Raw genomic sequence first — 16,000 nt, forward strand, 5'->3', positions numbered from 1 at the left:
GACACAGAGATACAAGCTATATATAAAATGAAGAAACCTTACCATTATGTCACCTAACAGCCTTAAATGCCTGGGACAGGTTGAGGAATCAGGAAAAAGGCTTGAGCCATTCTCCCAGGTCATCCAAGATCCAAGTGAAACATTCACTAACTTTTTGCAAAGATTGACTTAAGCTGTGGATAGAAGTATATCACATCCACTAGCTAGAAAAGCACTAATAGAATCTTTAGCTTTTAAAAATGCTAATTCTGAATGCAAAGAGGTAATAAATACATAGAGAATTACAGCTGCCATTGTTACTGCCATCTCATTGGCGGCTGTTGGAGCTACCACCGCGGCATTAGCCATGAGTCATACTGTGCAGACTGCTCAGAACCTGAATAATCTTTTAGCCAATGTAGCTCATATCTTAGATGTACAAAAAGGAATTAATGCTCAACTAAAAGGAGGCCTGATGGTGTTCAATCAGAGGACTGACCTCGTGCAGGAGCAAATTGATACCCTATGGCAAATCGCTCAACCTGGCTGTCAATGGAAGTATGCTGGACTTTGTGTCACTAACATACAATATGAGAATTTTTCCTGTGCTGCAAATCTGTCTAAACAATTGTCGAGCTATATTTCAGGTAATTGGACTGGAGAATTCGATACTACGATGGAGCAGCTGAGAGTGGCCATTGTCATGGTAAATTCTACCAGAGTGGACACAGGACTAGCCACAGGAATATCACCATGGATTGCTGCAGCCATGAATCATCTGAAGGAATGGGCGGGCATGGGAGCATTAGCAGGCCTTCTGGTGTTGGTCTCCTTGTTTTGCCTGTGGTATATATGCAAGATTAGAGTCTCACAACAGTGTGATGCAGCCATGACCATTCAGGCCTTTACAGCCATTGAAGCAGGACAGTCTCCCCAAGCATGGGAGCTAAAATATTAAGCTCAGGATGCAAGGCTAAGCACTGCACTCAGGGTCAGCTGCTTTCGACCCAGAGAAGAGCATGTCTGATTGCATGCGGGTTGATGCCCCAGGTCCCGCCTCTGAGAAAAAGGTATCAGACAGGTCTGATGCTCTTTGGGTGGATGACACATAAATGAACATTGGTACAAAGTCCCAATTTATTTCTAATATCAGAGATCTGACCTCTACTCTTGCCTGATGCGTCTAAAACAAAAAGGGGGAACTGTAGAGAGCTGCATAATGCCGTGCCTTAAAGATGGAGCTGGTTTCCACCTTCCACCTTCCTGATGGTAAGTGCTCTCTGTCACAAACAACTCCATATTTGGCTAAGGCTGAGGATCTGGCTTGCTTCCGTGTATGTGGACCTATCTGCATTGCCCACGTGGCACACCGGGGTTGGCTACCCAGAGGCTATTTAAGCTGTGGGCTCGCTTTCCCCATGGTCAGAAGATTGTTTAAGGTTCCTGAATAAACTGCATTGAAAAAAAAAAAAAAAAAAAAGAGTAAGATTTGCACCAATAGACAAATGGTTTAGACATACAATTGACATCAGACCTCATTCACCCAATTTGGCCTTGATAGGAGAAGCTACCTCTAAAGACCTTGGGAAATGTCTTAATTCTGATGGGCAAGGTTGCTACAAAGGAAATTACTGAGAAAACCAAAATTATTCAAAAGGGAGCCTATGCTTCCAAATATGCAGACTATTTGGCAAGAGTCGACATTGGATTAGTGAATGTAGAACAGTCACAGATAAATGGGGTAATTCTTTACCCAAAAATGCTAAAGGGGACCTCTCATAGGCCCTAAAACAAGACAGGGATACTCCTCCACAAGAAAGTTAAATGACACTGCTCTGGAAATAAACATTAAAAACTTAGACAGTGAGGCCAGAGAAGGTTTTATAGTTAAATCAAAAAACCAGGAAGGGAACAAAAAATAAATATATTGGAAAACCTCTATAAATGATCAAAGGCCAAAGTTAAAGATAATTTTAAATAATATTGAAATTGAAGGCATGGTGGATACTGGGGCTGATGTCACAATTATCACTCCTAAATCCTGGCTCCAAATTGGCCACTTCAAGAGGTGGATATCCAATTCTAAGGAGTTGGAACTTTGTCTAAAGTAAAACAAAGTGTCAGATGGCTTAAATGTACAGGATAAAAAGGTCAAATAGGAAAATTAAGTCCATATGTTGCTGAGATAGCCAAAAACTCACGGGGAAGAGATCTGTTACAATAATGGAAAACCCAGATTAACAACCCCCGAATTTCAGAGACAAGCCAAAAAGCAGGTAATACTCCTGATAAAGAAGTTTAAAATATTTTTTAAATGTCATCAAAAACAGTTACAGACTGTCCAGGCTATCCATAAACAAAATACGGCAGAGGCATTCTTTTCAACTTCATGTTGGGAAGGCACTGCTAATAAAACTTCCACAGCCTTACCACTAAAGTGGTTGGCCTACCAACCTATTTGGATTGAACAATGATCTATGAGTAAAGTAAAATTACTGGCACTAGAACAGCTAGTCCTGGAACAGCTGGAGGCTCATCATACAAAGGAGTACAACAGCCCTTGGAATGCTCCTGCATTTGTCATCAAAAAGAAATCTGGCAAATGGAGGATGTCAACTGATCTCAGAGCAATTAACAAAATTATTCAGCCAATGGGATCATTACAATCCGGAATCCCATTGCCTTCCTTGTTACCTAAGGAATGGCCTATTATAGTGATCAATTTAAAGAATTGCTTTTTCAGAGTTCCTTTACATGAACATGATAGGTAAAGGTTTGCTTTCTCAGTACGCACTTTGAATAGAAGCTGTCCAATAAAGAGATATCACTGGAGGGTCTTACTGCAGGGGATGTTGAACAGTCCTACTTTGTGCCAATATTTTGTACAATGGCTGTTGAAGATAAATTGTAAGCAATTGCCCCAATCCATATTTACCACTACATGGATGATATCTTATTAGCTGATTCAGATAGGAAAACTTTAGAAAATATTTTTGATGAAATAAATAGAACTTGGCCTTGTTGGGGATTACAGATTATAAAGAGGAGATTCTATTAATTACCTAGGATACAAAATAAGTCTACAGAAAATTCGACCACTAAAAGTGCAAATTAAAAGAACCCAAATAAGAACTCTTAATGATTTTCAAAAAATTGCTGGGAGATATTAACTGGCTATGGCCTACCATTGGTTTAGCTACTCAAGGGTTAAGTAACTTATTTCAAACCTTATAAGGTGATAAGGACTTACATAGTCCAAGAATGTTATCAACTGAAGCTGAAAAGGAATTGGCTCTGGCAAAAAGGAAATTACAAGATGCATATATAGGCCATATTGATCCAAAGAGGGCCCGTATTTTAGTTATCTTGCCTTCCACTCATTTGCCCACAGGAATTCTTATGCAGAAGGAGGACTGTGTCTTAGAATGTATATTTTCGGCACACAAACAAAATAAAAATCAAAACCTGTATAGAAAAGGTTTCTGAATTGATCCTAAAAGGAAAAATGAGACTTCATCGATTCGCTGGAATAGATCCAGCTGAAATTGTGGTTCCCTTTACCAGTGCTGAGATTGTGTCATTGTGGGAAGACAATGGATATTGGCAAAGAGCATGCTGTGCGTTTTTGGGAAAATCAACAACAGATACCCAAAAAGCAAGTGACTTCAGTTTATAAAAAGAACCAACTGGATTCCAATTCTCCCTACTATAATAAAAGGAACTCCAATTTTATATGCATGCTAATCAGTAAAAAAGGGTAGTTTATAAGTCAGAAAATCTCAGTAAAGTGGTGGAGAGTTCCTATGATGCAGTTCAAAAATCAGAATTATATGCAATTATTTTGGTGTTAACCGATTTTCAAGAATCTCTTGAAATATAGTCACTGACTCTCAATACGCTTAATGAGTTGTTCTGCATATAGAAACTGTTGATAATTCGGACCTAACGTCACTGTTTCTTCAATTACAATAAGTAATCAGAAGTAGAAATAATCTATTGAATATAACACATATCAAATCTCATATGAGTCTACCAGGCACTCTAGCAAAAGGCAATGATGAAATCGATAACTTTTTTTTTAGGGCTAGGTTTTATTTTATTGTAACATTAAAAGACGAATTTATTATCTCTAAACTACATATACTGACACACAAGATTTTAAAAGTCTGTTTAAAATTCTCCCACAGTCCTCAAAGCACTCATTTGACCACAAGTGATGATACAGAGACTCTCTTGTAATCAGCAGCAGGATTGGAGCTGAGCTACCCATCATCATATCAGAATAGCAAATCAAAACTCCTTATAGCTGCACAGAACTGTGATAAGCTGAGACCTACAGTCCAGTAAATGTGCAATACTTGGAGCAATATGAAAGATTTGCAGCTTTATCCAGAAGCAAATTACCTTTGTTTGTCACTGTCTTGAGGGGTGGGGTTGGCTACCCAGAGGCTATTTAAACTGTGGGCTGGCTTTCCCCAGGGTCAGATGATTGTTCAAGGTTCCTGAATAAACTGCATTGAAAAAAAAAACAAACAAACAAAAACAAAACAAAAACAAAACAAAAACAAAAACAAAACAAAATAAAAAAAAAAAACCACTTCATGGTATTCAAAGCACTCATATGCCCATAAGTGGGACATCACTGGGACTCTTGTAATTAACACTGGACTAGTGACCTGAGCTGCCTGTCAGCGAATCCGAGGAAATACCTTGTTTCCTACTAGTACAACAAAAATGCATGCTGCTGAGCTATAATTTGTGTTAGTAATATAAGTCCATCCTCTACCTGATTATGTAGCTTGGTCACATTTTTAGCAAGTGTCCTCATTTATCTGAGGTAATCATAGGTTCTTGATTCTAACTAGGAAATTGATAACTATTGATAGTTAGAGGCCTCAGAATTTCTTCAAAAAAAAAAAAAAAGAAAGAAAGAAAAACACCATGTTAACAACAAAGGTTTAAAAAGAGAGTTTTCTATCACTTGGCAACAAGCCAAATAAATTGTGAGGAAATGTCCCTCTTGTTCTTTATAGAATCAAACTCCACTACCTGCAGGAAGTAACCCTAAAGGTAATCAAAGAAATAAAATTTGGCGAATGGACATGCTTTATTTTACAGAGTTTGGTAAACTGAAATATGTGCACCATACTATAGACACATATTCAGGGTTTCAACAGGCAACAACCTTAAGCTTTGAAAAGGCTGATTCAGTTATTATGCATTTATTAGAAGTGAAGGCAATTATGAGCATACCTAAACAAATTAAGACTGATAATGCTATAGCATATGTCTCTAATAAAATGGAAAGATTTTTTTACACATTATAACATAAAACATGTAACAGTTATACCTCACAGTCCTACTGGTCAAGCAGTCATTGAAAGATCCAATTGTACTTTCAGGGACAAGCTTAACAGAGAGGGGTGTCAAAAAAAAAACAGAGATAAATTACATTATGTTTTATTGACTTTACATTTCTCAAATGGTAATTAACAACAAACAACAGCTACAGAGACACACTGGGTTATAAAAAAATGACAAGTTATTTCAGCCTATATATTTCAAAGATACACTAACTTCACAATGGAGAGGGAATATGTTATGCTGGGGAAGAGTTTTGGGGTATGTTCATACAGAAGAAGAAAAATTATGGGTTCCTTCAAAACTAATTTATAATTTTAGAACTGTATAATGCTTGTGAGAATTTATATGTTTGCACAACAAAAGGACCAGAGTGAAACAAGGTTATACCCAGGGATTTCTCTCTTTTCCTTTTTCTTTTCTCTATCTTTGTTTTTTTGATAAGGAAAAAAGGGGTTGGAAAGAAAGAAAGGAGTATACAGAGATATCTTATGGGAATAAGACAAAAGGTACATTATCATCAAATCTACTCAACTTAGGGTTTTATTTGTTATTCTCAAATAAAGTTAATTTTAACTCTGGTATAGGATTTTGCATATTGATGCAAAATAAGTCTATTTTTGTTACATTGGTATAAGCTTTAATATACTGATACAAATTCAAGGTTACCTGCAATACTTTTAAACTGCTATTTAAACTGGTTAGGGTATTAGGTAATACAAGTTAATTCCTAGTTAATCAACTCATAGTCATGTCAGACAATAATTTATACAGTAGTATACATACTAGGTTTAACAGATAGATTTCATAGACAGATTGATTACATAAAGATAGGTAGTCTTAGTTGTCTGAGAAAGCGCCAGATTGCTTTCCAGAATGGTTGTACCTCAAGATCCAGCTATACCACTCCTAGGCATATATCCAAAAGATTCTCAAGTACACAATAAGGACATTTGCTCAACCATGTCTGTAGTAGCCTTATTTGTAATAGCCAGAGCTGGAAACAGCCCAGATGCCCCTCAACTGAAGAACGGATGCACAAATTGTGGTATATCTACACAATGGAATATTACTCAGCAATAAAAAAAAGAAAAAAAGAAAATCATGAAATTTGCAGGTAAATGGTGGGATCTGGAAAAGATCATCCTGAATAAGCTGTCCCAGAAGCAGAAAAATGCACAAGGTATATACTCACGCATATAGACATTTAATATAGGATAAACCTTCTAAAATCTGTATACCTAAAGAAAATAATCAAGAGGGAGGACTCTTGTTAAAATGCTCAGTTCTTATCCAGAAAGGCAAAGAAGCTGGACATCAGAAGAAGGAGAAAAGAGGGAACAAGTCAGGAGCCTGCCACAGAGGACCTCTGAAAAGCTCTGCCCTGCAGACTATCAATGCAGATGCTGAGACTTATGGGCAACCTTTGAGCAGAGTGCAGAGAATCTTAAGAAAGAAGTGGGAAACAGTAAGATCTGGAGAGGACAGGAACTCCACAAGGAGAGCAACAGAACCAAAATATCTGAGCACAGGGGTCTTTCCTGAGACTGATACTCCAGCCAAGGACTATGCATGGAGATAACCTAAGACCCCTGCACAGATGTAGCCCATGGCAGTTCAGTATGCAAGTGGGTTCCATTTTAATAGGAACAGGGACTGTCTCTGATATGAACTGATTGGCCTGCTCTTTAATTACCTCCCCCTGAAGGGGAAGCAGCATTACCAGGCCACAAAAGAAGACAATGCAGCCATTCCTGATAAGACCTAATTGACTAGGATCAGAAGGAAGGAAAAGAAGACCTCCCCTATAGGTGGACTTGGGGAGGGGCATGCATACAGAGAGTGGAGGAAGGGAAGGATTGGGATGGGAGGAGGGAGGGAACCACAGGGGGGATACAAAGGGAATAAAGTATAATTAATAAAGAAAAAATGTAAAAATAAATAAAAAAGATAGGTAGTCTTCAAAAACTTCAGAGAACTACAGAACATGGCATTTAAAAATTTCTTTATTATTTTAAAGATTTTTTGACAATGAGACAGGTTATCTCCTGATAGCACCCCTTCAACCTCAAAGAAGATGATGAGCATCAAAGAACCCCCATATGGTGATGGCTTCAAACATGGCAAATGAGCCACTCAGGTAAAGAGAATACCTTTGCTTCATGACAGACAGATTCTGCCAAAAATTGATAAATTTATAAGCAGGACAAGTTGACTGCCAAACTCTGCTGAGACAGGGTAAGCAAGTCCTAAGTAGTTCCTGCTTCACATTTATGTCTGTCAAATATTCTGAGACAGAAGGCTGAAGATGATGCTCTAGCATAGAGAGTTATGGGTGACTGTTCAGGCAGTCTTTTTTGATAGCTGCTGACATGAACTTCCTATTTACTCCAATAACTAATTCTATTCCTTCTCAAGTCTCTGATGGGGTTGAAGACCAAATACTCATAGTTCCACAATTAAGTTTAAATTGTTTAGAATTTAAGAAAATGTTTTAATATAGTTAAAATCAATAGGGATAAAATTTAATTTAGGTATAGAATAAATTTTTCAAGATAGATAGTATAATCAGATACTTTCTCCTAAGTTGTTAAATACTCATTGACTGGACATTGCACATATAGATTTTGAGTAATAGTTTTCATAATTTCATAATTATTATTGTTTTGAAAGAAAAGGAGCCTTTTATTTGACTTAAAGGGGAAAATGTTGATATAATGTTCTTTTGGAATGAATACACCTTAACCTTGTTCATTCAAATGCTGATTTCTCTCTCCCACTATCCGGTTTCAAATTGGACATTGCATTGTGATGCTTGTTCTAAGCATCACATGTCTCAGGTTTGTGTAAACATGCCATCATTTGTTCTCTAAATTTTCAATTAAAACAACAGGGTGGGTCATCCTTGTCCAAAAACGGGGGAAGAGGAAAGAAGTAGGAGTAGTGGAGGAGAATGTGGAGGAGAGGTCTTGGAACCACGTGGAGAATCATATCACTAAAACAAGTATAATGGATGAATCTGAATGGCAGGAAATTATGCAGGCTTGGAGGTTTTGGATGGAAAAACTATTGCCCAGCATTGTGTTCTAAGTTAATTAAATAAATCCTAGTCTCTCTGTGTTGATTTTGTTATAAAGCTGTTTAGGACTAACCACAGCTTTACTAAACCATATATCAACAGTAAATATTAATATATCACAATAGTATATACTAACATATAACTGGCTAATTAGACATATAATATAGGATAAACATACTAAAATTTTTACACCTAAAGAAGCTAAGAAAGAAGAAGGACCCTGGGTAAGATGATCAATCCCCTCCCAGAAAGGCAAACCAGATGGACATCGGAAGAGGGAAAAAACAGGAAACAGGACAGGAGCCTACAACAGAGAGCCTCTGAAATACTACCCAGCAGGGTACCAAAGCAGATGCTGGAGCTCATGTCCAAATTTTGGGCAGAGTACAGAGAAACTTAAGAAAGAAGGAGGAGATAGAATGACCTGGAAGGGATAAGAGATCTACAAAGAGAGCAACAGAACCAAAAAATATGGCCCCAGGGTTCTTTTCTAAGACTGATACTCCAACCAAGGACCATGCATTGAGATAACCTAGAACCACTGCACAGATGTAGCCCATGGCAGCACAGTAACCAAGTGGGTTCCCTAGTAAGGGGAATAGGGACTGTCTCTGACATGAACCCAGTGGCTGGCCCTTTGATCACCTTCCCCTAAGTGGGGGAGCAGGCTTACCAGATAACAGATGAAGATAATGCAGCCAGTCCTGAGGAGACTTTATAGGCTAGGGTCAGATGGAAGGGGAGGAGGACCTCCACTATCAGTGGACTTGAAGAGGAGCATGGGAATTGATGAGGAAGGAATGGTAGGATTGGGAGGGGCCTACAGCTGCTTTACAAAGTGAATAAAATGTAATTAATATAAAAGATTAAAATTAAAATTAAAAGAAAAGAATATAGTTTCTGGGAGAGGAAGATATCTTCTTCAGTGATGAACCACTGGTGAGTTGCTCATGGCCAGGTAAATAGCCTCTCACTCACTCATGATTCTGTAAGTCCAATTAAATTCACTGCTACACACAGAGACACACAGAACTAGTTTTTAAAGTAAGTCAAATGCTTGATATCAAAATGACATTAGGGCCAGGCATGGTGGCACATGTCTCTATTTCCAGCAGTTGGAAGGAAGAATCTGGTAAATCTCTGAGTTCAAGGCCAGCCTGGTCTACATAGTGAGTTCCTGTATAGTCAAGGTGACATGTAGAGACCCTTGTTGTGATTAATTTAAGGGTATGGTCTAATAATGTTTATTATTAGCCCTGCAATTATTACACTGTCACAATCAGTTTAAGACACAGACAACTGACAGATTTTAGAACAGTCTTATATCACCTGGAGCAAAGCAGATAGTAACCTTCTAAATTAGCTTTTCTTTTAAGCCCATACCAGGCTACCTCCCATCCATAATTCCATAAATACTTGTGAATTTGTATCATTTCCTCCATCCATGCCAACATGTGCTTCTCCCATGTTAAGCCATAATGACTCTCAGCTTCCTTCCTTTCCCTCTTCTGGAACCTGTCTTTCTACTAAAAATCCTTTCTGTCCCCAAAGCCAGAGAAACTTAGCCACACCTACTTCCTTCTGCCGTGCCCAGACATAAGCCATTTAATCAGCAAGCCAGGGATTACTGGGGAACATTCCTTCACATCACACAGTTACAGGAGTTCAGTATTATAATAATGCCCATGGCAGGGCAATAACCAGCTCTCAAGGCACTGAAACCAGCCTTTGAATAGCACCAGACCAGCACACAGCAGACAATGTTTAACAAATATGTAGATGGATAGGTAGGTAGGTAGGTAGATAGATAGATAGATAGATAGATAGATGGAGATAGTTAGGTAGATAGAATAAGATATTAAGTCAGTGAAAACTTGAAAAATCACTATCAATTGATGACAAGCAATAATTTTGCATTGGACTGAAAGCAAAACCTGCTGTTGGCATTGAATGACATGGTTTTTATGGGCTATATCAACCCAGCAGTCCCTTCTGTTCAGGACTGTGGTTCCTAATAATGGAAAAGAAGAGCTGAAAAGCAGGGAGAGCCAGAGCCTCCTACTACTTGTTTGTACCTCATAAGCCAACAAGTGACACTTGTTCCAAGGCTCTAACCAGACCCCCAGTGTCAATGACAGGGAACAGATGCTGCTGCTGACTCAGCCACTTTGCAGAAAGAACTGTTACATACATAGATTTGAGGAAGAATGCTGTGGTTTTTAAATGCATTGTCTCTCAAAAGTCAGTTTAATTTGACAGGACACAAAGATGTACAGTCATAAAAAAATCTTAGCTGCAGCTGATGATATAGGGCAACAGATAAAAGCACTTGTACCAAGCCTGATGGAATGTGTTCAATCACCCGAACATACAGAAATAACTTTTACAGTTGTCATCTGATCTACATATAAGCCCCATGTCACATGTTCCTTATTTCAAGCCAAGGCAGAAATGTGCCATGGCTTGAAATAAAATATAAACAATCACAACAACAAATTCTCTACATGTGCAGAATTTTTTATATGCTAAGCATAAATCATTTACACAGCCTCAGCTGTGTCATCCTGTCCCTGCTCACAAAGGACATGTTAAAGTCAACAATGATGTGAGGAAGTGTGGGCTTCTAAAGAGAAGTGAGTGGGTGTGGTAAGAAGATGGTATCACACATTTGTCAGAGCACATTAAAGGAACCTGACACAACTCATTTCACATAATGAAAGGGAAGTTTCAGAAGAGAAAAAAAAAATGAGATTGGGACACTGGATAAAACACCAAAGTCTGTCATAAAGCCACAGTGTGCAATGATCTCGTTGATTAGTTAAACCTCTGAACAGCAGCACTTAGTGATGTGTGAAATCACCTTCACAATAGAGAGGTACATTACCACAGTTCTGGGCTGGCACTGTTCTTGCACAAGTGGGATGCCTTCTTCTAAAAAGAGTTGACTGAATGCAACTTTCCAGAATACTCACCCCCATATTTTTCCATACTTTTTATAGCAGTCAACATCAAATTTCCATAAACCCTGGAAAGACAAATAACATGAAATCCATTACTATCCTGTATGCAGGGCCCCTTCTGCAGCCAGAGCACAAAAATCCTCAGATCCCTTGAAATCAGGTTTATAGTCTCTGACAGAGAAAATTTCTTTTTCAGAGATGTTTGAGGTATCACCAAGATTCCTCAGTTGGAAAAAGCAGAGCCATACAGGAAGACCCCTGACAGTTTCCTGTGGCCTCTGCATGAACACTCATGAACAAAAACATGTACACAGACACCAGATACATACAACACACACATGCACACACAAATAATGATGATGATGATGAAATTGTTTAAAGAATGTGCAAGGTAAGCCTAAAACCTTAGGAAGAAACCTGAATCAAGAAGAGCACAAGCTTTGCCACTCACCCTCTGGATGACAGCTTGGGAATATCTGTCTGGGGTACTGACTATGGGCCAGGTTTGTCACAAATGATCCACCTAGACTGAAAGTCTACACAGTGCATTACACTTTCATTACCTACTGTTTTGGTAATGTTATTAAATCAAACTTTCCCTGGTGGGAAAGAGACAGAAAAAAATAAAAATTGCATTTTGTATTTAAGTGTCTGAAGCAATTGGCATCCACCATCCTGTCTCAGATATTTGCAACTAAGACTTGTGCCTAAGATGCTGCCTTCAAAGGAAGAAAAACAGCTGTAGCTCCATTTGAGTTGTAAAGTACTTTGACTAGTATGGGTAAGGTACTGGGTCTCATCCTCAGCCCTGCAAAAACAAAACAAAAGTTAAAATTTTGTCATTGGGGCTGGAGATGTGGCTCAGCACTTAAGACCACTGGCTGCTCTTGCAGAGGCTCTATGTTCCCAGCACACATATCCAGCATTTCACACCTTTCTCTCACTCAGGATCCAGGGACTCCAGTTCCCTCTGCACAGATGTAGACCATGGCAGTTCTCATGGTAGATGGAGACTACACTACACTCATGTGCACAAACCCACACACAGATAAACACAACTACACAAAAAAATCTTCTCACTAATTGTAGCAATCATTACCCATAAGCCCAGTTACTAAAGAAAAGGAGTGAAACAAAATATTCTCTAGTTACTCTGGTTATCAAGAAAAACCCAATTATACCATGAATAGTAAATGTTAAGACAAGAACCATAAAAATAACTCCAGGGCTTCAATAATTACACAGAGAACTCAAATATTTGAAAACTCCCCCAAAAGTATGTATGTGGGCCTGTGATAAGTGGGTGCTTCAGAAATATTCAGCATAAAAAAAGAAGTGTTGCTTATAAGCCCTGGTACAACGAGGAGAATTTTTATCTAGTGCATACAGATCAATGTTTGAGACCTTGGAAATCCCTTCAAGATTTGCTCCAAACAAGTACAACAGTGCCTTCATAGAATCTGTACTGGGTAAGAAACAAACTCTTCCCTGATAGCTCACACAGCGAGAATATCATGTCCTGGCTATCAAGACTGAATGAGCTGGAGAGCTGGGCACTTCTGATGTAGAAGTTTAAAAGTTTTTTTTTTTGTTTTTTTTTTGTTTTTTTTTTTTTGAAGACTCAGATGTGTCATGTGATATTTTGCTAGAAGCTGACTTATGCTTGTGGAAGGAAGGGGTTTGACTTTTTTTTAAAATTTTTTATTAATTAAAATTTATTCTCTTTGTATACCAGGTGTGGTCCCCTTCCTCACCCACTCTCAATCCTGCCAACCCCCCTATTATCCTCCCACACCCTCCCCACATCCATGGATATGGACCGTCCCCTTCCATCTTATCCTAACTTATCAGGTCTCATCAGGACTGGCTGCATTACCTTCCTCTGTGGCATGGTAAGGTTGTTCCTCCATCAGGGGTTGTTGATCAGAGAGTCAGCCACTGAGTTCACATCAGAGAGAGCGCTCTTTCCATTATTAGGAAACCCACTTGGAGACTGAACTGCTGTGGTCTATATCTGTGCAGGGGTTCTAGGTTATCTCTATGCATGGTCCTTGGTTAGAGTATCAGTCTCAGATAAGACCCTCAGACCCAGATTTTTTGGTTTTGTTGCTATCTTTGTGGAGCTTCTGTCAGCTCCAGGTCTTTCTGTCTCCCCCTTCTTTCATAAAATTTCCTCGACTCTGCCCAAAGTTTGGCTATGAGTCTCTGCATCTGCTTTAATACCCTGCTGGATAGAGTCTTTCAGAGGCCCTCTGTGGTAGGCTCCTGTCCTGTTCCCTGTTTTCTCCATCTCCTGAGGCCTATCCCATTTAGAGGGGCATGACATTGGACAGCTGAAAATATCCATGGGTAGGCTCTGAGGAGAGGAGTTATATAGCATCCCGTGGTAAGTGAGACTATTTTTTGGGATCAACATGGCTGTTGTGATCTTTGTGCTTTGACACATAACTTCAAAGAGAAGTGTTCCAGAAAATTTCTCAGAGCAATCCAACCGAGGCTTGATGCTTTCACTAACTTGTCCCCATCTTCTGAATCATGCTGGTTGGTGTTGCTGTTTATTGTTAACCTTTGGGCTGGACTACTGCTATCTAGACAACAAACAGTGGACTCATCCAAAGGAACTACTACAAAAAAAGTCTGTAACCTCTCTTTCCTAATAACCTTTCTCCCAGTCAGTGGGTTGAAGGGAGGTAGATGCATTGAAGAACACTAAATAACATAGGTTTGTTGAAAATCTAAGCCTACACACTTCACCTAATGTGAATTTGAGGCTCAATAAACTGGCAATAGCACCAGTGAGATGGCCCCAAATGAGAAGTCACTTGACACCAACACTGATAACCTGAGTTCCATCCCTAGGACTAAGATGCCTGTACACACACTATAAAAATCACACATAAAAAACACACAGTCACTCACACAACACATTCATTATTAAGTTTTAAATTGGCAAAAGAGCCCCATGGAACACATGAAAAATCTCTAGAACCACAAAAACACACAGTATGAGCCTGATGTCTCAGATTCCTCCCAAGGAGCACTTACTAGAGATGAGTCATTATTAGTCATCAGGAGAAGACACATGGAATGCTCAGTCAATACTCACCTTGTAGTAATTCAGCACAGTTCCTAAAAAAGGCAGAGGTTTGGGTCCAGGAATTCCCTGTTTCTTAAAAACTCCATGTGTACGTGTCCCAAACCTATAAGGTGAAACAGAGAGCCTTGTGACCACACACTCAGAAGAGAGACACAAACATGACCACAACCAAAACAAGAAAACAAATCAATAACATGGCTGCACCACACAGTTTTCAGAGAGCTTAGGGAATGATGATGGATCCTCTATGCATCACACCATTCTCTTCCATGTCTACTGAGTTCTGGTGGATCTAGGGTTAATGAAAAAGCCAATCAGGCCATACCAGATGTAAGCCTTATCAGCAAACCTCACCAAGAGGGAGTTGAGGGGGAGGCCAGAGTTACCCAGTATATCTGTGTAACATCAGTATGAACTTTAAGACTTAGTATCACTGGGGCTATAGCTCTGTAGTTAAGGGCTTGCCTACGCTCTGGCTTGATACCCCATACCACCAAAAAATTAAAATGCAAAATTAGCTCAGCTGTTATTTCATTTGGGCCCCTCAGGATGACTCTAGTGGTAGAGACACAGACTGCCAGTGTTGGCAATGTGAGTTGGATCTCCAGAATCCACCAATAGGAGAAAACTGACTCCCCAAAATTGTCTTCTATCTAAACACACACTTACACACAAATAAAAACCACTAATGAGCACATTGTAGTATGTGCTGCCCCAAACCACAATGAATAAAAACATGAAAAAGTTAAATGTTTTTACAAGAATTCATTTTAACTTCTGCTTTCACCTTTTAAACTTTTGTTCTCCAGCCAGTGGATGGTGCCAGATCCTCTGAACAGTTGTCACCTATGATTGTGAGCCACACATGAATGTTTAGATGCAACCCTGAGTCCTCTAGAATAGCAGCCAGGGCTCTTAATCACTGAGTCATTGCCTCGCCAGTCCCTCCTTCTGAAACCAGTTTTGACCTTCCAGACAATATAGGTCTGAGTATTACCCCAATCACAAGGACATGGTCGGGGGAGGAACTTTGGAGACTACTCACCAGTAGAGGAGCACCAGGCTCATTGCCAGGAGGACCCAGGTTTCCAGGTAGAGAGTTGAAAGTAGATCCATCTTTGCTTCTCTGTCAGCAGTTTTCTCCTCAGTATTCTCCCTCCTTCTGTATGTGCTACCCTTTGCAGGGATTCCCTTCCACCCAATTGTGCTGCAGTGAGCATAGCTTGCAGGATTTATATGCTGGGCAGATGGGTGGGAGCAGGGCTCCAGCCAATAGATTGCTCAGCTCTGTATCATCTGGACTTCGATATCCTGTCTACCTTGACAGTTCATAAAGTTTGTCCACAGCTTATTTTGACCTCCTGTGAGTTGACATTCTGTGTAACATCAATAATCAATGATGCCATATCAGTGAGACCAAAGGTTCTTCCTTCCTATCAAAATTTCAAGCAAATTCATTGTTGTGAAATGTCCTCTCACCAAGGCAGACTTGATCCAAGAATACATGAAATAAAGCCAAAGTTT

General features: G+C 39.3%; 1 protein-coding gene across 5 annotated transcripts in view; it reads right to left on the reverse strand.

Moving 5' to 3' along the window:
- The window catches only part of LOC110544433 (cytochrome P450 3A1), a 56,795-nt gene extending 41,096 nt beyond the window's left edge, over positions 1-15,699 (reverse strand). For all 5 annotated transcript variants that reach the window (XR_009594180.1, XM_060391089.1, XM_060391090.1 and 2 more), the window contains exons 1-3: positions 15,522-15,699; positions 14,486-14,579; positions 11,392-11,444 (exon numbers count right to left, since the gene is read on the reverse strand). Coding sequence is in view for 4 of the 5 variants with exons in the window: in XM_060391089.1 (XP_060247072.1) it covers positions 11,392-11,444; positions 14,486-14,579; positions 15,522-15,592 (218 nt within the window). In the remaining variant the exon portion in view is untranslated. The remainder of the gene's footprint in view (positions 1-11,391; positions 11,445-14,485; positions 14,580-15,521) is intronic.
- Positions 15,700-16,000: the final 301 nt, after the last annotated feature.

This window comes from Meriones unguiculatus, chromosome 9, assembly GCF_030254825.1.
Source record: "Meriones unguiculatus strain TT.TT164.6M chromosome 9, Bangor_MerUng_6.1, whole genome shotgun sequence".
Taxonomy (NCBI): Eukaryota; Metazoa; Chordata; class Mammalia; order Rodentia; family Muridae; genus Meriones; species Meriones unguiculatus.